Genomic DNA, 24,024 nt, shown 5'->3' on the forward strand with positions numbered 1-24,024 from the left:
CTAATAATGAAGAAAAAGTATTATTTTATCCATTCTATGAAGGTATTATGAAGATACCAATAAGACACCAATGATTTAACAACAGCTTTTCGGAACCAAAAAAAAAAGCACCACTACATTAAACGTATACACAAATTTTAAAAGGTATTCTGATTATACTATGAAAATGAGCCCCCCAAAAAAGGAAAAATACACCTCAGAATAAAGGAAATATTGCAATCATTTCTTAGATTCCACAATCAATCCTCTCTCCCCCTTAGAATATATTCCCTCTACTGGCATAAAATCCAACTGAAAGGGAATTCTCTGGCAGTCCAGTGGTTAGAACCCGGCTCTTTCACTGTTGGGGGCCTGGGTTTGATCCCTGGTCGGGGAACTAAGATCCCGCAAGCCACGTGGCGCAGCCAAAAAGAAAAAAAAAAAAAAAAAATCCAGCTCAAAGGATGCCTATTTCTAAGATCTTCAGTAAAACATTGGTATTTTAGAAAAACAGTGATGTACTGGTGTTGTATTAGCCTAGATACCGTAAATATTGCCATAAGCTAAGTCTGCTAAGGCCTGTTTCAAAATAGCGCTTTTCCAATCTCTAGATCACACTCCCTGGGCAGTATCACTCACTAAGCCAAAGATAACAGACAAGTTTGTTAAGTCAAATAGAAAACAATACTTAAACAGAAAACAATGTTAGCTTCATCCATTTGCCACCCATGTTCATCTGATATGTGTAAGTCAAATTGAAAATATTTAATTAGAAAACAATGTTAGCTTCAATCAGTCCTCTTGTCACTGTTGTTCTTCTGACATGTGGATAATTCATCAACACAACCATGTAACCTGCTTTATTTCATTTATTCATTCTTGAAAACATGTACCCATCCAATGACTATTTTTAGAGCCATTTCTTATGTGTCAAACACTGCTCTAGGCCAGGGCTACAGCAATAATCAGGATGGACCTATATGCCACTGTACTAAGAACTAGGGATACACATACACAGTTTCTGCTCCCCACAGTCTCGTAACATGATCCAGGTGTCTCTCCCTGGTATGGTCAACAAGGAATAAGATACATTGGTTAAAACAGCAAAGCTTAGATTTGCCTCTTCCTAACCCATTCCCAACCAGCCCAGCTTAGTTCTAGCACAGTATGGAATCAAGTCAAATATGACTACATATAGAAAACTATGAAAATGAGGCTATACACTGTATCAACCTTATTAACTGAATTAACAGTCCTTAGTTTCTAAGATTCTCATACAGATCAGTATAATGCCCTTAAGGGAAATGAATCATTCTTGTCACCTACAGAAAATGTGTCCCATATTCAGATTCAAAGCACAGAATCTGGAATCTTATAGAAGCAGTTTGAGGTTAACAACCTAGGAGCAGTGGTTCTCAAACTTGGCTGCATAATGTAAATACCTGGAAAGCTTTTAAATAACCCACTGCTCAAGCTCCACTCTACTAAAGCAGCGAAGTTTGAAAACCACTGATAAAGAAAACTTGGAGAAAAATGGCTGCTTTCCATCTGATGGATGGATTTGGAAGTATGCTGCCATTTCCTTCCAAAAACATGAGCAGTGAGCTTCCAGAACATTTCTTCACTAAGAACTGTTATGAACCCACTTGGTATTAAAGAGAAGGAGTATGTAGGCTACCTGCCAAACTCAGGGGAGAAGGCACAAACCTGAATGTGAGGGGAAAAAAAAATCTCAAACTGAATTCCACAAAACAAAGTACATTAAATCTTTATGCCCTAAATCTTTATCTTGAAATCTGTTAGAAATTGATGTCAATAAGAGTCAAGTTCCCATTCCTAAATATCTAAAAATTAAGAGGCGGAGGGAAAATAACAACCCCCAGGCTGACTTGTAATGGGTTTTTTTTTTTGTTTGTTTAATACATCTGAAAAGAATGCATATACAAAGAATTCAGACATGAGAAAGCATTGGTTCAACACTAATGAAATCTACAAGAAGTAGGATTTGGCGAAGGTGGGGAAGATTACCTAACATTTTTAAGACTTGGAAACTGCAACCAAAATAAGCTGATAAAATCCCTATTAACACTTATGAAGAGTCTTCATAAGACTCTCCCCAGGATTTTTATTAAACTAGAGAGCCTCACCTGGCTGCTCTAGGGTTCCTCATATGCAAAACAGAAATAAGGGGATTCCCCTGACTGGTCCCCATGTTGTTAAATGTTCTCCCCACCCCCACCCTACCCCACCCCACCCCCAGCTTCTTAATGAAGCAGGTCTCCATCCTCATAACTTGAAAGAGGATGTGAATCATCCCATAGACATCTGTCTTCTAGCACCACCCCTCGGATTTCCTCTATATACCAGGTCTTCAGCTGTGCTCTAGGAACACTGTATCATACACTATTAAGCTGCACATCTATGCTAAGCATATAAAGACAATGACTGACAGGGAAAAAAAATTGTTTTTTAATTACGTACTCAATCCATTTGGTGTATTTCAAAAGGTGCAATACTTTTCTTCATTTATCAGTGAAAGTAGTTAGAAATTAACTTCAAAAAAAATCAGCAAATGGCAAACAAATTTCCTTGAGAGTCACAGTCACATATATAGTGCATCCTAGAAAAGAGGAGGGGCAAGACAGGTTCCACCCACTTTCATGAGTTTCATCAAATGCTGGACCTACTCAAGGGTGGAGAGAAAAGGCAACTTTCAAAAAGGAGTATATTATTAAATGAGGCGTTTACTATACTCCTTCCTAAGAGCACCAGGTGGGGAACACGTTTTCTAAACTAGATCTAGGAAGTGGAATGTGGAATCAATCTCTCCTCCTCCCCTTAAGGGCTGTCCAATGGTTAATGAATTAAAAAAACATGACTAAATAAAAACAAATCCCACACACACTCCCCCGCCCCCCAAAAAAAAGAAAAGAAAAAAAAAAACTAGATATCCCAGATTACTCGCCAGAGTGGAACCCGGAAACAGCTTCAACAACCAAATTAGTCTGTTACAGAGTCATCACAAGCATGCCTTGCTTTTAAACAAAAAAAAATAATAATAACTTTTTGAAACGACAAAACAAAAACTAGTACTGATCACTTTTCTGACAATACACAATTACTCAAAATTAACTAGTACTGAGAGGGGGAAGGGGGCCATACCTATGGGCCTTGTCTCACACGAGTGCATGTGGGTAGGTGCAGGGCATTTGTCATTATTGCAAAAACGAATTTTAATCTTTAATCTTTAGTTTGATTTAAACATTGCTTTTAGTATGATGCCGACACCAGCTGTGCAGAAAGGGCTCTGGAGAGACGTTCATAGCAGCACACACCTGCGGCTCTTCTTCGGTTCTGGAGGCTCCAGGGCAGCCAATATTGCTTCGTCAAATACATTCTTTAGGCCTTTCTGAAAAGGGGTAGAAAGAAAAAAATGGGCAGTCTGATATTCAGTATAATAAAGTTGAAGATCAAATTTAAAACATTCAAACCCCCAGGAGTTGGCAAATAACGAAACATTAAAAACAACCCTGAATCTCAACACAATCATCTCACTTCACCAAGTTTTGTCCAGGCAGGGCACTGGAAGGATCCAGCAATTCAGGAGAAGAGGAGCAGATATTCATGAGTGAAACAGTGGTCCTTTGAGAAAGCTTTTTGCAGACCAATGTATGTCACAAGAAGCAAAGAAGCACATGTCATTTGCTCATTCAATATGAGTTTTGTAATATGCTGCTGAAACATTTTACATAAAAACAAGTAAGCAACTCTGCATTCAAATGAAACAGCTGGATACGGAACAGGACTGAGAGGTTGGGCACCAGGCAGTGGCATCCTTATATGGAAGGCGCAGACAAAGATGGAGAGAGCGATTACAGTAGCTGCATCAAAGATAGTCCCTCTAAACTCCCTTTATCCCACCAATTAGAGCCAAGGGGATTCAAGGAAGCAAAAATGTGGGTACCTGATACATAGGTAAAACTAGAGTCAGTCAGTGCAACAGGAATAAAGTTTCATCAGCCATTTATACAAACAATTGTATATTTTTAATTTCAAAATTTGAAGGTAACCACAATTGTATGTTTCCCTCACAACAATAAAATCAGAAGCAGGAAAATATAAAGATGGCAGCTTTACATCTCAACATTAACAAACCTTAAGTCAACTGTTAAAATGGATGCTACTCTTAAAAGATAATGTAACAAATGATCTCATAAAGCAGTAGCAGGTACATCAATTATCTTTCCCACCCAGACTGACAAATACTCCACTACAGCACAGACAGCCAAAGCAATAGCAACACAAAGTTTCACTACACAAAGGAAAACCAGAAAAGAATCCTCCCTTCCCCATTACACTGTACTAGCAGGTCACCCTTTTTCCATAAATGTTGTCATGCAATTACAATTAACAATTGATAGTAAGAGTAAAATGATGTTTGTGTTATTTTCTCCATCTAGAACTAAGATCTAGAAGTGTTAAACTCTTCTTATTTTCTCCAAGAGGACATTCTTAATGCCAGACCAAGTTCCCTTTTGCAATAGTAATCCAAACCAAACAGCTCTGAGCATCAGGCAACTCAAGCAGCAGAAAGTTAAACAAGTCCAGCTTGACTACTGATCACAAAAAATATTCTATAAGATATTGCATTCTTGATCAAAAACTAATACAGAGGTTGCTCTAAGGTGGTGAGTAAAAAGACGCAGAGGCTTTCAAACAGGATGGTTTTATTCCTTTGTTTTTAAACGATCTTTCTACAGTAGTGGGACAGGAAGCAGCAGCAAAGAGGGGAAGGAGAAAACAGTTTAGAATATACAGCACTTCCTTTTGGGTTGAGTTTCCGGAGGCTCGAGGGCAGCTAGGATAGCCTCATCAAACACATTCTTCAGACCTCTCTACAAGACAGAGGGGAGGAGAGAGAATAGCAGCCAGGTTAGAGGATTAGAGAGACCAGCAGATACAACAGCAGTCTGGATTAAACGGGCTGAATTCACAGAAGCAATGTGCCTTAAGAAAAATAACTGCCAGAAAGCTAGATCTTAAGCCCATTATCAAGACAGTAAATAAGAGAACAAACTTCTTACCTCAAAAAAGGTTAAGTGAGCAAGAAAGCAATTTTTGTGAAAATGCCGTATGTTGACTTCTATAACAATCACACTTTGAAATCTAAATTACAACATTTTAATGAAAATAATGCCAGAGGAGAGGAATGGATATGTAAGCATGAGATACATGCAGTGAATAATTAGGCCTTGTAGAATTCCCTAGTACTTCTAATGATAAGAATGGCACACACATTTTGGAACCACACCTATTACAATTTCAGGCTTCTGTGAATTCATCCCCTGAATAACTGAAGGACACAAATAGCAGGCTAACAGGCATGCTACATGTTTCTAGATTCAATGACATATCTGGATGGGATTAATCAGGATTTCAGAGTAAACCAGTCTCCCAGAACAAAAGGTTCAGACACTTAGAAAAAGTGTTAAATGTTCAGCAGTACCAACTGGGAGAAGTTTAAACAACAGACTCTAGAAACAGCATACACCTCAGTTATTCAGTAATGTTATTAGAGCAAGTAACCACCACCCAATAGGAAAACAAAGAACGGGGTCCTAGAATGAGTTTTAGCAAGCAGTCCAATGCTTTTAGATGTCCGCATGGGTATCAGAGCATAAAGCATGGAGTGAAAAACAAAGAATATTCTCAGATCTACAGGGATTAAGATGCAGAAATACACTTACACCTCAGCCAGAACTCCAGCGTGACAGTGCGACTCAGTAGTACTGGTACCAGGTCTACAGACTCACCTAAACTCACCTAAATCTGAAGCCACAGGTTTACCTCCCAAAGAAGTTCCACATGTTCTTTAGGTCAGTTGGATCCCAAGTAAAACCTTCCCCCAAAGCCCCAGAGCACGGCTCCAATAACGAGCGCCAGGCCCAGACTACCCCAGCCGCCCCCACCTTGCCCTCCCCCCACCACAGAAGTCTCGAGAACTGGCACTCACACATTCCACTAGGGACAAAATAAATGAGAAATAACAGTAAGCACTTGGAAAGAGACAAAGAGGTTAAAAAGTTTCCTTCCTTCTGTGTCTTTTACAAAGTAGAAATGATGAAAGTTAAAGTTCCTCTGAAATTCTTTCTACACATCTAGGAGCAAACTCTGGTTGTCAAACATAAAAGGAAGGAGGGAAGATAGAAAGAGAAATAAATTTTATAAGGGAAAAAAGAGGAGGACGACAATCAGAAACTAGGGCATCCCTTAATAAGAAGCAAATACTTTCTTGCTTATTGACAAAGATCAATTAATCCCCTACAAGACAAAACTAACCCCTGCTTTAATCACACTATCCGATTATATTAAGAGCTCAGTTTTAAAGGAACCAACAAACAGAATCTGGAATCCTAAAAAATTCTAGCTCCCAAACAGTACCCAGGGACCCCATTTTCTATCTTCTCTTTTGATTTCTCCAAACTTCAAAATCTGGTAAGAAAAATGTAGTTGCTAAGACCGTTCTCTGGAAAGTGACTTAGTATATAAACCTGTTCATACTGTAAAAAACTTTATATGGAAGCATCTAATTCTCTAAAATAAGCTTCACTAGTGACCTAAAATTGGGTCCACATGGCCTACTTGCCTCCATTTCCCCCAAAAGCAACCCGTATTTAGAGAATGGGGATATGCAACAGTTATCTGACTCAAATGTTCCACACACATCCTTCTTCAATACACACACAAACACACACACACACACACACACTTTTCTGGGGATGGTATCAAAACACAGAAGCATCAGGTATTTTAAAAAATCTCAGTGCTACATGTGAGAAGATGTAAAATCTTCTCAACTTTTAAATATCTGCAATAGCAATACAACAGAACTAAACTGCCAAGGAAAACTGGGTTTGGGAGAAGAAATTAGGCCTTGAAGTCATCCTGTGAAATATCCAGCTAAGAACAAAAATTTTATCTTTACACATCCAACCCAGGGCTAAATTGGAGATTATTAAATTATGTCTACACGCTACATATTAAATACCTAGTACATGTATAATATGTAACTATATATGCTATTTACCTTAGTATACATATCATCAAGAATCCAAGTGTTTTTTTTAAACTTAATAAAAAAGAAAAATTACCTGAAAAAGTAGCATGAGAAATATAAGTAAATTTCATGTAATTATAAGAAATCTCCACCCTTCAGTCTTGCCTTATTTCAAGTAGGCATGTTTGCTCATTGTTCAAATGTCAAGGTAGAATAAAAGAGTTCTGTGCTAATTATTTACATAATTCTTTCCTTTGGTCCCCAGAACAGTACTCCGAGGAGAGAACTGGTTGGTGATACCGTGAAGGTAGAGAAAATGAAACACACAGGTCAGTTATAACTCTCACTCTAAATACCCTAACACTGCTCCCTGTCCTCAGAATCTGAAGTTTCCCATCAAACTATGAGAAGAGTTCCAATTAAATCGTTCAGAAAGAAGAGAGGACTGCATAAAGAAGGAACGCCTCCAAAAACATAAGAATGGAGACACTATATAAAGGCATGCTTGAGAAATGGCCTAGGTAGCTTTCTCTGACATGAAAGTCTCAATGATTACAACCAATTCCCTATCCCAGTTGAATTACCCCAGAAACAGTATAGCATCAATTGCCAGTACTGATAAAAAATCAGATTTATTTAGATGAAATTTTAAGTTGGGGGGGAGGGAGGGGAATCATTCACAGACTCTTGTAAATTTGTGCTAATCGGGACCTTTCCGTTAATTTTTGTTTTTAACACAATCCCTGACCACTATAAATGATTCAGTAAAACGTGGGAGCTCACCAACACAAGAGCTTTATTTAGAGACTAATAATTTTCTCCATAAAAACAGAGACCTCTAACAAAAGAACATACACTGTGAAGCTGGTCATAGTCTTCCTGGGCAGCTTTCTTGAGCACTGCAGACCGCTGTCGGAAATAACCCCTGAATCCTAATGCTGCTCTAAACCACTCCACTGTAGATAAACGTGGGCTCCACACAGTCCTCACCTGTGTAAGTGCAGAACACTCCACGTACTTGACAGCCTTCAGGTCGCGGGCCAGTTTTTCCGCAGTCTCTGGGGTGATCGGCTTCTGTTTATTCTTGGCAAGCTTCTCAATAGTAGAGGGGTCATCTCTGAGATCAATCTGGGTCCCAACAAGCAAGAAAGGAGTCTTTGGACAGTGGTGAGTTATCTCAGGCACCCACTAGAGAAAAGATATTTTAAAAAATACACCTGCATTAATCCACAAGCCTCCAAAGCTATTTACAATCAACAGTTCTATGACAACCTTTTTTTCAGGGCAAGAATATCTGACTAACTCACCTTTTCTTTCACATTTTCGAATGAGGATGGAGAGACCACTGAAAAACAGACTAGAAATACATCTGTTTGTGGATAACTCAGCGGTCGTAATCTGTCATAATCCTCTTGCCCTAAGGGGGAAAAAAACTGGAGAAATCAGCAACTGAATCTTGGTGCCCTCACAGTATTAAAATCACAAATCAGTCAACAGATTAAGCATGCAGCTAACAGCACACTTATCATTAATAAGAAGGCAACTTATTTAACAAAATATATGGCTTTGTAATAGAATATCTGAGCAATATTCTCACTCAGCTAATTCTAGTTAAGAGGTACAAACTATCGGTTATAAAATAAATAAGTCACAGGGATGTAATGTACAGCACAGGGAATACAGTCAATAATATTATAATAACTTTGTATGATGTGTAATATATAAAAATATCAAATAACTATGTTATACACCTGGAACTAATATAATATTGTAAGTCAACTACACATCAATAAAGAAAAACAAAACCAGAAACCAAAAAAAAATTTCACGTCCTTAGAACAGCAATGAATTTGTTATGTATTAATTATTTGCTTTGTTACTGATTTGTAGTTTTCAATCTTTGTGTCTACTAGCAACCAAACAATAATGTAACAAAAATAAACTGTTGCTACAGAAATAATTAAAAATCAAATCTACTCAGATCTGATTAAGAAACAATCACAGTGAAACTATCTAAGGGAAGAAAAATCTCAATGAAACCCAGCTGACAAAATCCACTGCCCATGACTACCAAAGCAGGTTCACATGTTTAGTTAATGTGTACATGTAAGATCAGTACCTGAAACTGAAAACACATAGAAAAAAATTCAACAAGAATCAATGGATACTAAATCAATATGGAGGAAACTCTGGTGAAAAGGAGAATATCTGTATGGTCTTAAAGATTATTAATAAACCACAAGGGGAAGAACATAACTACCTTGTGAAGAAACAACATCACCTTGACTGAGTGATCAAGATTGCCATCACCAATGAGTGGCAGATGAGTATCATATGCCTCTACATTTATATCCTGAGAAAGACATCACTAAGGTAGTATTCCAACCAAAATAGCATAACTTGTATCTAATCATGAGGAAACAGACCAAACCCAAAATGAAGAACATTTTTATAAGGGGAGGAGGGAGAGAGGATTTCCTGGGCCTGTATTCAATAAAAACATCACGAAAGATCAAAAAAAAGGGGGGGGGGGCAGGAGGGCTGAAGAACTGATCCAAATTACAAGAAACTAAAGAGACATGACAATTAAATGCAATACATGGTCCTATACTAAAAGCAGAAAAAACTGGACTTGGATCAACTGACAAAACTGGAATATAGATGTTAGATCAGAGTATGGTATCAATGCTAAATTACCTTAAGTTGATTACCATTATACAAAAATGTCTCTGTTCTTAGGAAATACATACCTATTCAAGGCTAAATGTCAACTTACTCTCAAATAGTTCAGGGGGAAAAAATTATGTATAAATATGTTGAAAGAGAAAAATGCAGCAAATAGGGTAAAACATTAACAACTGGTAAATTTGGTTAAAGGATGTATGTGGGCTCCTGATACTATTTTTGCAACCGTTCTATAGGTTTGAAATTATTTCCAGATAAAAAGTGTTTTAAAATATCCATACACATTTCCAAAACTGTGAAGGGAAGGGAAGAGTCACAGAGGAAGGATTTAACAGTCCAATTTCAAAACTGAGCTACAACAATCCTATGTATTAAAAGAATAGCCCTAAAAAACAAACAAACAAACAGAAAAAAACAAAAAGGGAATTCCCTGGCGGTCCAGTGGTTGGGACTCTGCGCTTTCACTGCAGAGGGCACAGGTTCAATCCCTGGTAAGGAAACTAGGATCCCGCATGCCGCGCAGCCAAAAACAAACCAAAAAACAAACAAATAAAAGAATAGGTAAGTACTTAATGACACTGAACCGTATGCTAAAAATGGTTAAAATGGTAAATTTTATGTTATATTATTTTACCACAAAAAAAAAAACTTTAAGGGGAAAAAAGGAAAGTTAAATATTTTGTATGCCAGTGATTTTTTGTTTTGTTTTGTTTTTGCCAGCATTGAGAATACAAGAATTTAGGGTAGCTATCAAAACATGATAATTAAAGATGTCATTCTTATTGCCACTTAAATAATACATCATAGTAGACAATAAAGGTATTGTCAGGATAATACTCTATGGAAAGTGAATAAAGGTTGAAGGAGAAGTCAAAATAGCAGATATTACAAAACAATAAAACCACCATCAGTACCTCTAAGCATTTATTGAATACTTACTATAGCAATATGCTAAGGTTAGAATCAAAGGAATTCAAAGGTATGCAACTAAGATGTGTAACTCTCACTTCTTAAATTATTAATATAATGTACAACTGTAGACATAGAAGGGATTTGGAAAGGAAAGAAAGGGGAAAACAAAATCAGCCAAACTCTTTAACAATTCTCTCAAACTGCCTGAGCTCTAACACTAGCTGGAGCTTTGAGGCATCACAACCAAAGCTCCAATAAAACAACAAAACAAAAAATAAATGTAGAAAATAAGACAACAAAACAGTTAACCAAGCTGTGTAAAAAGTACAGACGTTCACACACCTTTTCTTAGCCCTAGACCTTATTCAAATGGAATATATTTCACAAAAATTAAGTCTGGCATACTAGAGAAGGCTCCATTTTTAGTCATTCAGCCCCTGCATCAAAAACAGATCCAAGTCTGTATTCCTGAGCACCACTAAGGGCATCTAAATAAATGCCCAATGTTTTACATGCAACCAACCTTCTATTCAGATGGACTGGTGACAGAAAACAAATACAGCCATTCTTTTTTACCACTAGATCCAAAGCAGTACTGGTCTGTCCATTTACTTGCAATGAACAAGCCCTCAAAGCTATAAATCTTTTCCTTTCCCAAGGAGAAAAAAATTAAAATTGTTCGATAAACAAAAAGTAGGCTACCTTACATCTACATTTGCTACAAGTGCTACATTTAAGGAAACAATGAGTACGATCCCTTAGATGAGCAAGATTCTTCAATATCCAAGCATAATTTATCCAGCTAAAATCTATCCTCTAAGTGTGAGGCAGCACTATCATTTAACATCCTTTAAGGTACACAACATGATCAAGAAAATTTCACTCTACTGTGAGACAGGTTTTGACTACAAGTCCTAAACTATATCTACTCTAACAGTACACCAGCTCATCACTTAATTTCTAATACTTGACAAAAAGCACGGATACATCTCATGAGTTGCTGGTTTTTTTCCTTCCTCACAATCTCATATTCAGAATTTGAATTCAAGAGGAACTAAGTCAGTTTAAACTGAGGACTCTGGTCCATATGAAAAATCTGAAATGATCTCATGATAAGAAAAATAAGATACTGTATTTAAATAAGATAAATACTGCTAAAAAACAACACTTTCAGAGAATTCCAGTAGGACATTATAAACCCAAGAAGACAAATTAAACATTTCACAGAATTTACCACCACAAATTAAAACCTAAACATTTTTTCTACAACCAAGTACTCAAAATTTAATGGCACTTAGTGATCCCTGCTTCCTCTGTACTATGGAGCTTACTCCTAAATAATTCCATACCTTTTATATTATAAAAGAAAAAGAAAAAGAAAAAAAATCCAAAAATAAATGGGGACACTCTGGAACCTGAGATTCCTACTATTTTATGTATAACATCTGTAAAACTCTATACTATTGCATGTTAATGCAGAATTTACTGAAGATTCAAATCTTAGTCGTAACGCCTTTGGAAGGTTCCACAGTAGCACTAAACTACAGACCAAAGCAGCTATAAATATCTCTATGGAGAGCGTTGTCATTCCTGATAATGTAATTGATCAGTAACTGCAGAAGGTTGCCAGATACTAGAAAACACCTCAATGAAAGGAGTTATTTTTAAAAAACAAAACAAACAAAAAACAAAATCAGCTAAACCAGGTCAAAGTACACCACTACGACTTGTTCTGAATATTATTCTTCTGCTAAGGAAGAGAATAATATTAGCTGTACACCAAACACATTCCAGTCCCTGTGCTGGGTTTTTTTTAATAGTAAAGTGTGTGAATCATAAATACACAGCTCCTGAGTTTTTACATACGTATACACTTTATTAAACTATCACTGAATCTTCGCAACACCTCTAAAAGGAAAATATTTTAAACATTTTACATATCGAGGTAATTAAGCCCCACACAGTTAAGCAACTTGTCAACTATCTAGCTAACTGCTCTATCTAGCATCAAAGTCCAACCTTTCTCTTGTTTATTACCATGGTAATGCCCGGAATGATTGACTGTGATTACAATGATTAAAATTTTAAAATGAAGCTATCTTTTGAAAATTGAACCTAAGAAAACAATTAAGACTATATATAAATAAAATAAATGAGAATGGGGAAAAACAATTTTAATGTAAACATAAATGAACCCAACTGTATTCCAAATAACATAGCCACACTTTGGGGGTGGTGCGGGGGGGATAACAAATCCAAGTAACTTTTGAACAAGGAACTTTGTATGCTATTAGACCAAAGAAAAAAATTACTGCAAACAAATCTTGAACTCTTCTTACATATTTGTTTTTCACAGTGGTATAGTATAGCAATTCTGAAACTGTTTTGTGTGTCTTGCAGGACTGAAAACGGGTACATCTTCTGGGGAACCTAGCTTCTAACTATAGAAGAAATGGAGATGAAAATATGGAATTGGTGAAGGCAAAGTAGACTGCCTGAGTTGGACTAAATTGGAGGTATCAACAAAAACTCATTATCCAGAATAAACATGTTAATATTTTCTTCCCTAGTTGAATGAATGATATTCAGGACAAGTCACTGTGGTGCAGAACAAGTCACTAGCATGCTATAGCTGTTTTGCTGTCTTATCTCTGTCCAGACCTCTGTAGCAATGAGCATATCTAGCACCTAGATTCCCATTTTGCAACAACTGTAGGAAAAATTAATTCAGGCAAGAATTGTCAATGGTTATTAAATCTAGAGGGGGTACTACTTAATGACAATGGTGTAAAGAATATTTATACCATTTTAATGTATCTCCTCACAAATTAATTATTAATTATAAAAGGAAAAATTCTAAACATATAGTAGGAAAACTGGACAACACCTTAATCAAGTGATCAAAATTACTTTTACCAAAAGGTGATACCCTGAGATGGACGTAACATTACTGATCTGGTATTCTAACCAAATATGTAATATCCTGAATCTACTCATGAGGAAATGGACAACCTCAAACTGAGAAACATTCTGTAAAATAAGTGGCCTGTTTCCTTAAAAAAATGCCAATACCATAAAAGGCTGAGGTTCCATACTAAAGGATACTAACCAAAGAGAGTGACAACTACATGCAATGTGTGATCCTAGGTCAGAACCTATACAAGAAAAATTGCTCTAAGGGACAATATTAGGACAACTGACAAAATTAGAGAGTTGACTACAGGTTAAAGTTTAAAATGTTATATATAATGTCAAATTTCCTAAATTTGATAAGTGCACTGTAAGAGAATATCCTTGCTCTTAAGAAATATACAGTGAAGCATTAAGAAACAAAAGGGCATGATGTATGCAACCTACTCTCAAATGGCGTAGAAATAAAAGCAATATGCATATAGAGCTGGAGAATGTCACACAAGGTTAAGAACTGGTGAACCTGGTAAGGAGTTCTTTGTATTAGCAACTTTTCTGTAAGCCTGAAGTTAAATCAAGACAAAAAGTGACAAAAAAGAATGTGTGTCCAAATACTAAAATGTTTCTGTAGTAAAGATCATAATATGAAAGAAAACTGCAAACAGACCCCTAAATTAACAAAAGAAGTTAAACAAATTGTGGTGTGAACTGCCACACAACAGACTACTGTGTAACCATGAAGACTATGACACACAAGTACAACACTGAGAGGTATCACCATGCTTTTCTTTTAAGAGATAAAGTCAGGTACAGAGAGAAGAATATCCTTTTTTTTCCTATGTATAAATACAATGAATGTATAGGAAGAGCTCTGTTTAGGACATACACTAAGATGTGATTGTCTCTGGATATAGATGCTTTTTCATTTTCTCCTTTTGCTTATCTATATTTTGATTTTCCTGTAATAAGCAAAACCGGTATCTCTATAATAAAGAATAACATTTTAAATTTTGACATAGAAAGGAATTGCTGGTGGAATTGGAATTATTCAATATGAAAAAGAGCTTATGATAAACATATTGTGAAAAAAGCTAAGTATAGAACTATATACACAATAGTAAAACATGTGCAAAAAAATAAATAAATAACTGTGGAAACTCATTAAACAAGAATTTGGGGGACTTCCCTGGTGGTCCAGAGGCTAAGACTCTGCGCTCCCAATGCAGGGGGCCCGGGTTTGATCCCTGGTCAGGGAACTAGATCCCACGTGCTGCAACTAAGAGTTCGCATGCCTCAACTAAAAAGATCCCGCGAGTCACAACTAAGACCCAGCGCAGCCAAATAAATTAAAAAATATTAAAAAAAAAAAAAAAAAAAAAGAATTTGGTGTTGTGACCACAGGGGCAGAAATAAAGCTATGAAACAGAGGGAGAGTCCTATCTCTGGTCTTAAACAATATTATTTTAGTATATCTATGAGTTTCAGCCAAAGACAGGAATAGTATAAAAAGAATTCAAAACGACTATATTCAATATCTTGTAATAACCTATAATGGAAAAGAATCTGAAAAAGAAAAAAATACATATATATATAAAAAACTGAATCACTTTGCAGTACACCTGATATTAACACAACATTGTAAATTAATTATACTTCAATTTTAAAAAGGTTTTTAAAAAGAATAAATAAATTGAAGAATTCAAAATAAAATAACACAATCAACAGGTTAAAAGTAACCAAACAGTTAAAGGAAGTCAGAGGCTATCTCAGTGGGGATGAAAGCTTTAGCAGAAAGAAAACTGAGTTAATGGCATGACTTGAACCAGGACTCTGAGATTAAGGCCTTTGGAGAAGGACACAGAGTCTCCTTGTAGGTACATCAAAGATAGGAGACTCAATCTGGATGCCTACAGTCCCAGGTCTCCAGTGCCTGTCAAAAAAGATCTCTGGCTCATAGCGACCTTAACCAGTTGAGGTGAAAACTCCCCAATTTGCCTGGTATAGTAAAATAATTTCCTTAGTGAATGTCCTTTAACCCCTAGAAAGATTCAGAATCTAATATAGAGATGAAATAAATCAACATTATTATTGTTAATTTTCAGTTACATTTAGGAATAACCTATTCTTATTTAATACTCAGTGTCTATAATATTTAAAACAATTACCATGGGAGTTTGCTGGTGGCACAATGGTTAAGAATCCGCCTGCCAATGCAAGGGACATGGGTCTGAGCCCTGGTCCAGGAAGATTCCACATGTTGCGGAGCAACTAAGGCCATGCGCCACAACTACTGAGCCTGCGCTCTAGAGCCCATGAGCCACAACTACTAAGCCCGCGTGCCACAACTACTGAAGCCTGCGTGCCTAGAGCCCATGCTCCGCAATAAGAGAAGCCACTGCAATGAGAAGCCCGCGCACCACAACGAAGAGGAGCCGCCACTCGCCACCAACTAGAGAGAGCCTGCATGCAGCAACGAAGACCCAACGAAGCCAAAAATAAATAAATAAATATATTTTTTAAAAAACTATCACCATGTTAGAGAACATGATAGATTAGTTTTCTGATTCCAATTTAAACTGTGTAATTGAGTAACTGATCTTGAGGTTTTTTGTTGAAAATGTTAAGAATTTTATGAAAGTTGTAAATAATACTGTTTAAGATAAATTAAAACAAATACAGAAAATCGTGAATTATCAGGTTTATTAAAGTTACATATGTAAAAACTTGGAAATGTTTCACTTGTCAGGTCAAGCAAACTGAATTGCTTAAAACAGAAAAGTAAATACATTAAGTTTATAAATGCAATCTAAAGTGCTAGAAGAAATTTAACAGTTGTAAATGAGGCTGACTGGGATTAAAGTCTGACCAATCCAAGTTAAATAAACCAATAGTAATCAAAGGACCATAGGCCACCTTGAGAACAATCTGTCAAAACTGACTGCTTTAATAAAAGATTTAATAAGTGTGCAACTAAATTTAAAGGCTTACCCACTCCCAAACTAAGACTATACAAAGACCTGTATACAAATGTTCATAGCACCATTATCCATGATAGCTTAAAATTAGAACCCAAACAACCAGCAACTCGTAAATGGATAAAACAAACTGTGCTATATTCATAGACTGGAATACTACTCAACAATAAAAAGAAACAAACTACTGATACACATAGCATAGATGAATCTCAAACAATATGCTAAGTGAAAGAAGTAAAACACAAAAGGTTACAGACTGTATGGTTCCACTGATATGAAATTCTAGAAAAGCAAAACCATAGTGACAGAAAGCAGATCTGTGGTTGCCTAGGGCCAGGTCAAGGGAAGGGACTGACTATAAAGGGCAAAAGGAAACTCTTTAGGATGATGTATCTTGATTATGGTGGAAGTTACACAACTATACGGTCAGCAAAAATAATCAAACTGAACACTTAAAATGAGTGAATTCTATTGTATTATACTTCAATAAAGCTAAAAAATTAAACACTGATTAAAACGTAAAGGTTTATAAAAATAAGCTTTGAAATTTGAAAATAAAATTTAAAATTAATTTTCAACCCCAAGTAGCCATAAATTGTCTTCTCTCTGTAGACAGATTGCCTCCAAGGGCACACAGAAACACAAAAAAATCCCTCACCTACCATGAAATGTAAGTCATTATCTCATTTTGTCTATCTTCCAAGTTTCCTCTAATATACCATGACTCATAATTTTTTTTTTTTTTTTTAATTTATGGCTGTGTTGGGTCTTCGTTTCTGTGCGAGGGCTTTCTCTAGTTGTGGCAAGTGGGGGCCACTCTTCATTGTGGTGCGCGGGCCTCTCACTGTTGCGGCCTCTCTTGTTGCGGAGCACAGGCTCCAGACACGCAGGCTCAGTAATTGTGGCTTACGGGCCCAGTTGCTCCGCGGCATGTGGGATCTTCCCAGACCAGGGCTCGAACCCGTGTCCCCTGCACTGGCAGGCAGATTCTCAACCACTGCGCCACCAGGGAAGCCCCACTCATAATTTTTAATTCATAAAAACTTTAAACGCCTAAAACACCATTAGAAAGCCACTGATCTCTGGGGCTTCCCTGGTGGCGTAGTGGTTAAGAATCCGCCTGCCGGGGCTTCCTTGGTGGCGCAGCGGTTGAGAATCTGCCTGCTAATGCAGGGGACACGGGTTACAGCCCTGGTCTGGGAAGGTCCCACATGCCGCGGAGCAACTAGGCCCGTGAGCCACAACTACTGAGCCTGCGCGTCTGGAGCCTGTGCTCCGCAACAAAAGAGGCCGCAATAGTGAGGGGCCCGCGCACCGCGATGAAGAGTGGCCCCCACTTGCCGCAACTAGAGAAAAGCCCTCGCACAGAAACAAAGACCCTACACAGCCAAAAATAAACAAATAATTAATTAAAAAAAAAAAAAGAATCCGCCTGCCAATGCAGGGGACACAGGTTCGAGCCCTGGTCCGGGAAGATCCCACATGCCGCGGAGCAACTAAGCCCGTGTGCCACAACTACTGAGCCCGCATGCCTAGATCCCATGCTCCGCAACAAGAGAAGCCACCGCAATGAGAAGCCTGTGCACTACAACGAAGAGTAGCCTTCGCTCGCTGCAACTAGAGAAAGCCCACGCGCAGCAATGAAGATCCAACGCAGCCCAAAATAAAAATAAATAAAAAATAAATAACTTTATTAAAAAAAAAGAAAGCCACTGGTCTCTAAACTTAACTGTTTACTATTGTCTCTCCATTTCACCTTCCCAATTGAATCTAGACAGTTCCTTAAAGTGGGCAGTATGATACACTCCATAAGAGCAGTATGTCAGCTGGCAGACAGCGAGAGGGTAACTCATAAAAAGCGAAAAAGTTAGGATTCCTACATACCAAAAGGATACCTTTCTGAATTTTTCCTTTGCCTAACTGATCTGATGACAACAGAAACAACAGAGAAAAGTCAGAAATGAAGATGTGCAGCTACTGTTAAAACAAGGAAAAAACACTGAGAAATTGGGAATACTTAAGGAAGAAAGAAATCTGTTCCTTAAATCTGAAAAGTTGACCACAAATGTCAATACTGTGAGCTAGATATTGGTTTGCCCTCAAAATATTTTCAAATGTAGTATAAAATAAAAAGCTATAGTATGATAATGTAAGAAGCTATCTGTATATATAATATGCAGACACACATATTAAATAAGTCTTCAAATATCAGAGTGATAGTACAGCCTGTCTAAGGTACTCTGCTCTCATCCTATTTTATCTCCTTCCACACCATCCATCCAGGGTACCCCAAATGCCTATTTGCTATTCCAGGTCTGGGATTGCTTCTCGGTCAAGCATCGACCATCATAATATTCAATCCTGCTATTAACAAAAAGCAAATGGTATGCTAATCTTCTAGTTTCCCAAATGTCCAAAAAAATACAACCACCAAGTGTTACAGTTACAGACCAAAACATTATAAAAGACATCAAGTTTTCACCTGCAGTATCAAAAAGTCCAAGAGTATAAGGCTCTCCACCAATCATAACTGTGACTGCATAGTTGTCAAAAACCTAAAACATAAAAATATGACATTGTTAGTGTGCAAGGGGATGGTCAAAACAGGACAGGACAACTCTTAAGCTAAGACAATGTTTCCTTCCCAAGACTCAACCATCTCTTAGTCCATCTTTCTTATATGACCAACCTTGCCAACTAAGCCCTTGCATGACCTAATAGTTCTTGGAAAAAGTGGCAGGAGATGTATTCTGGGATGTCTGCTCTACCCCAGCAGCTTGGATAAAAACCCACAGAAGGCTCAGAGGTGTCACAGGAGCAGAGTCCCCTGGCTATACAAAATGATCCTATTCAAGTTTGAAACTTTTGAGACAGTAGTTTAAAGTTCACCTCAATTTTCAACCTGATTTCTAAGAAATTATTTCTTCATACACCATTTCCTTTTAATCTAGTATTAAAATCTCCTAGATCCATGATAATCTTTTTCCTTTCAGGGTTGAAGACAGGAGCAGCCTTGTTGCAAACATTCCCATTAGAGAGAAATGTAGGTTCCCTCAAGGTACTCAAGGAAACTGTCTAAGAAACAGCTGGCAGATCATTTGTTGGGACTTCATGAATAAAACTCATGTTATTGGGTACAAACCACATGACCTAAGATATCTTCTTTGAATTGGGTATACTTAAGGATAGTATATAGGTAGGGGTGTGTGTGTGTTTATGTACACTTAAGGATAGTGAAAAGGGTATACTATTTGTAAATAGACTGTAAAACCCATTAACAAACTCGGTATATACTAATATTGGTTGTACTAAGTTATTTGTGAAAATGGGAGCTAACAGTGCTAAATGAAAAAAGACCCAACACTAATTCATGGACTCCTCTGAATTCATTTACAATTGAAAAGCAAGGCTTTGCAACCAGGAGAAGGATGTTAGATTTTAAGATCAGCTCTGTTTAACACTGATTTTCTGGTTCATGTTTTAGTGGGTTGTTGGGAGCTTGTTTAAACGTAAGCAAGAGTGGACTGGAAGCAAGGGCTTTGGAGGAGGTTGCAGTTCAAGGAAAGTCAGTTCTCGATAACAAGAACAAGGAAGTGTAAAGAATGTGGTTAAGCTCTCAAACCATTCAGGTTATTTTCTTAAGTCATACCTAACCCTTTTCCAGAGATCCACATACAAACACATACATAAAACACCCATAAGCCCTCCTTAAATAGAACGCCTAGACTCAGAAACCATGTTTACAAGAGAACAACTTTAAATGGAGACTGAAACACAAACAATCTGACAGTTGCCCTCACTCAAGATCCACAAAATCGATGTATCTCTGAAAGTCCCCTAAAAGTCCCTTTCAACCTCAGAACTTCTTTCACTTAAGAGTGTCCCCAAATGGGCCAACTCGAAAATACGATTTCGTATTTAAAAATATGATTTCTCCCCCTCAAAGAAACCTAATTTTTCTTCCAATAGCCTGGGCCTACCTCAATCACTTTATCTGCCCTGGGACATTATAGACTTTCAATTACAATTAAACATAATTACCAAGCCTTTAACCTGTCACCCTCTTAAAAATGCTCTCATCTCTGAAGACTAACCTAAAGTAATAATACATTTTCTTCCTTTTTACTTCCAAACAATACTAGTCCCATATTAATCATACATAGGTACTTCATAACCCACCCCTAAAAGAGCTCACTTCACAGAGGTGGTTATTGCCAGGCCAGGCCAACCCTAGCTCCTCTCTCACCACAGAATAGACAACTATGTCTAATATAATTACACCACTGGATTGGTCAACCAACCTGGGACAAACACTGGATCCCCAAACACATTCACAATGAGTGTTACTCTAAATAACTGTCTCTCTCTCTCTCTCTCTCTCTCTCTCTCTCTCTCACTTCAGTATCTTTGTTATTCCCATTTTCCCTCTACTCTTCCAAGGAGCTGATAAAAAGCATTTGTGGGAGAGAATCCCCAAAGGCTTCTTCTGTTGATGTTCTCATAAGAAAAACAGGTCTTCTGCGCCTCTAAAAACCAGTCTGGAGCTCCATTACTGCTAGGACAACAGCTCCATAAGCTTTCCTTCTATTCCCTAAGGAGAATAACTGGAGACACATACTACTTTCCCTGAAGTTACAAGACCCCCAAAATCATCCCAGAAGACCTCCAAGCACTGATTAATCATTGGCCAAGATATCAAAAAAAATCACCTCATTCCAAAATGTAGGGCATACTTCTCCAAACTGAGACCACCACTCTTTAGAATCTTGTCTATTGGAGTTTTGCCTCCCAGCACTTCTTGCAAACCCTTGTATCACCCCTTCTGACTTTCCACTGATTTTTCAGCTGTTTAATTTTAAAGTGTATATAATTTACCCATGAGAAGTCAAGATCTTTAAAAACAGGAAACAAAGGCAGACAACAGAAAAATTTCAGTACACAGAGAAAGTTTTCAAAAGGATATCAAATTATAATATATTTCACTAATAGATGGAAGCTTTGTACTTACAGTCGGTACATACTCAGATGGAAATTTGTTTGTTGTGTAGGATATCAGGAGACATGTTTTACCAACGGCACCATCGCCCACAACAACGCACTTAATTGTCTGCATTGCTGAAACAGTTTTGTATCCACTTTAAATATTTCAAATTTGATGATGACCTACAAAAGGATTAAAGATATTTCTGTTAATTATTTGTACTTATACATGTGTTTTTTTCCTTCAATTAGCAACAGGCTCTCTCATTCAGAGCAATTACAGAACCAGCAACCCAACTACTAGGGCTAAAAGAACCTAAAAAGAGAAATAGTGACTTGCAAATAAGAGTCAATTTTCTAAGTTTCTGATCCTTAGTTGTTTTCGACTTAAGTATTTTTTAAAAAATCAAAAGTAGCATAAAGAGCAGCACGTTTCTTTTTATAATGAAAGAGAAGAGGCTATTTCAAAATGAATCCCACATAGTGTGTCAAGTGTTACTTTGTGCAACATTTCCTTCAGTTGTACGTGCCCACACATGTGTGTGTACAGGTATATGTGTACTAGACTGCAATACAAAGACCACTGCTTCAAAGAATGGTCCATTTACCCAACCTTAGAGCTACAGTTACTCGGGCTATAACCAGTAAGCAGCAGAGCACCACCACCTCCCGTCTGTAATAGGTGAGCAACATGAGGGACTGGACGGAGATCAGGGTGATCCCTGGTCTCAGCAGCTCTTTCAGCACCAAGCTGCCTAGTTACTAATTCAATATTCATGGCATGAAGAGGTCAAAACCTAGATTTTTATAATGAAAAAGTCAGATCGCTCTAAAGCATCCTAACTTACAAACAGATATAATTACTTTAGCTTCTCTTACTGTAGTCCTCCATTCTAAGAAGCTATTGATTACAAATGCACCAAGGATTTATTACATTTCATCCATTCTGTATGCTTGTTTTTACACTTAAACATTTCTAAAATCAGAACATATCTTTACCGAAGGTTCCTTACCCTTGTTACCAGCCATTTTCCCCCCACATTTTGACATCTACGAAAGTGGGATATATGACATCTCAGAGTCAATGAAAAATTATAACAGTTTTTCTGGAAGAATAAAGAAGAAACACCACACCCTCTATACCTATATTTTAAGATAAAATCCTTTTTTCAATTATAATTCTGAAGGGATTACAATTTCTTGTTAGCTAAAGCTGCCACCTTATTAAACATAAAAATGTCACAGAACCATCTAACTGTGGATTGGATGCCAGGTCTATATGCTCGTACAGTAACCTTCACAACTCTTAATCATGACTTATAAAAGTCTGTTAACATCTCTGTATTGGGGCTTCCCTGGTGGAACAGTGGTTAAGAATCCGCCTGCCAATGCAGGGGACACGGGTTCGAGCCCTGGCCCGGGAAGATCCTACATGCAGCGGAGCAACTAAGGCCGTGCGCCACAACTACTGAGCCTGTGCTCTAGAGCCCACGAGCCACAACTACTGAGCCCGTGTGCCACAACTACTGAAGCCCTGCGCGCCTAGAGCCCGTGCTCCGCAACAAGAGAAGCCACCACAATAAGAAGCCTGCGCACCGCAACGAAGAGTAGCCCCCGCTCGCCACAACTAGAGAAAGCCCACGTGCAGCAACAAAGACCCAATGCAGCCAAAAATAAATTAATTAATTTCAAAAAAAAAAAAAGAAAAGAAAAAAAAAGCTCTGTATATACAAGTGAGTAACCTACAGGAAATATACATTCTCCCGTTCCTCATCAAAACCATCTTGACTACATTTTCCCTGTAATGCACTACAGGAGCACTCATACTAGGTTAAGGACCTTGATCCCTAAACTAAATCCAATTACCTATCAAAATAATCACACTAAACCAAGTACTAAACTAATTCTAGAGAATTATTCTAGAAGAATGTCTTTTACTTAATAATAAAAGAAGAGAAAATAGGAATAGCTGTCTTCTCATGGTTCCTCAGTCCACCTCTGAAAAACAGGATAACATTCTGCTAAAAAACAAGGTCTTCTGTAAAATTTCTTTCCAATTCAGAGTGAAGAAAAGAAAGGTAAGCAGAGAGAGTTCTGATCATCCTACATAATATTTTCCAGGTGCCTAAAAATCAGTTTCAAGTTCAGTTCCTGTATCTTCTATTTCTCATGACCATTACTATGGGGCAATTTTTTTTACATAGAGTTTAATCATCAACACTGGACAGAAAGTAAGGTTTGATCACTGTGGCAGACACTGCTAGTGGTCTGCCAATTCTTCCTCTCTTCTTAAGTAACAGAATTTTACTGAAGCATATGGCTCTTAGTAAAGACTACATTTCCTAAATTCTTTTGCAGCTAGATGTGACCAAGCTCTGGCAAATGGGAATGGAAGCGATGGATGCAATTTTCAAGACTAGCCTGAAAAACAAGGGTAATAGTTTCTCCTATCCCGGCCTTTAGGCTGGAATGCAGACATGATAATGGAAGCTGAAGCAGTCACACTGAACCAGAAGACAGAAATTA

The 24,024-nt window shown here is 37.5% G+C and overlaps 1 protein-coding gene across 3 annotated transcripts in view; it reads right to left on the reverse strand.

The window, feature by feature from the left end:
- Positions 1–1,868: 1,868 nt before the first annotated feature.
- Positions 1,869–24,024, reverse strand: part of CDC42 (cell division cycle 42) — a 45,570-nt gene continuing 23,414 nt past the window's right edge. For 2 of the 3 annotated variants that reach the window (XM_082449663.1, XM_082449664.1), the window contains exons 2-6: positions 21,527–21,681; positions 19,001–19,073; positions 8,344–8,453; positions 8,027–8,224; positions 1,869–3,388 (exon numbers count right to left, since the gene is read on the reverse strand). In XM_082449663.1, coding sequence (XP_082305789.1) covers positions 3,299–3,388; positions 8,027–8,224; positions 8,344–8,453; positions 19,001–19,073; positions 21,527–21,631 — 576 coding nt within the window. In that variant the 5' untranslated portion in view covers positions 21,632–21,681 and the 3' untranslated portion in view covers positions 1,869–3,298. Of the gene's footprint in view, positions 3,389–4,689; positions 4,875–8,026; positions 8,225–8,343; positions 8,454–19,000; positions 19,074–21,526; positions 21,682–24,024 lie in introns of those variants that run through there. The other variant, XM_082449665.1, reaches the window with a different exon arrangement.

Source organism: Balaenoptera physalus (assembly GCF_965194825.1).
Source record: "Balaenoptera physalus genome assembly, chromosome: 1".
NCBI lineage: Eukaryota > Metazoa > Chordata > Mammalia > Artiodactyla > Balaenopteridae > Balaenoptera > Balaenoptera physalus.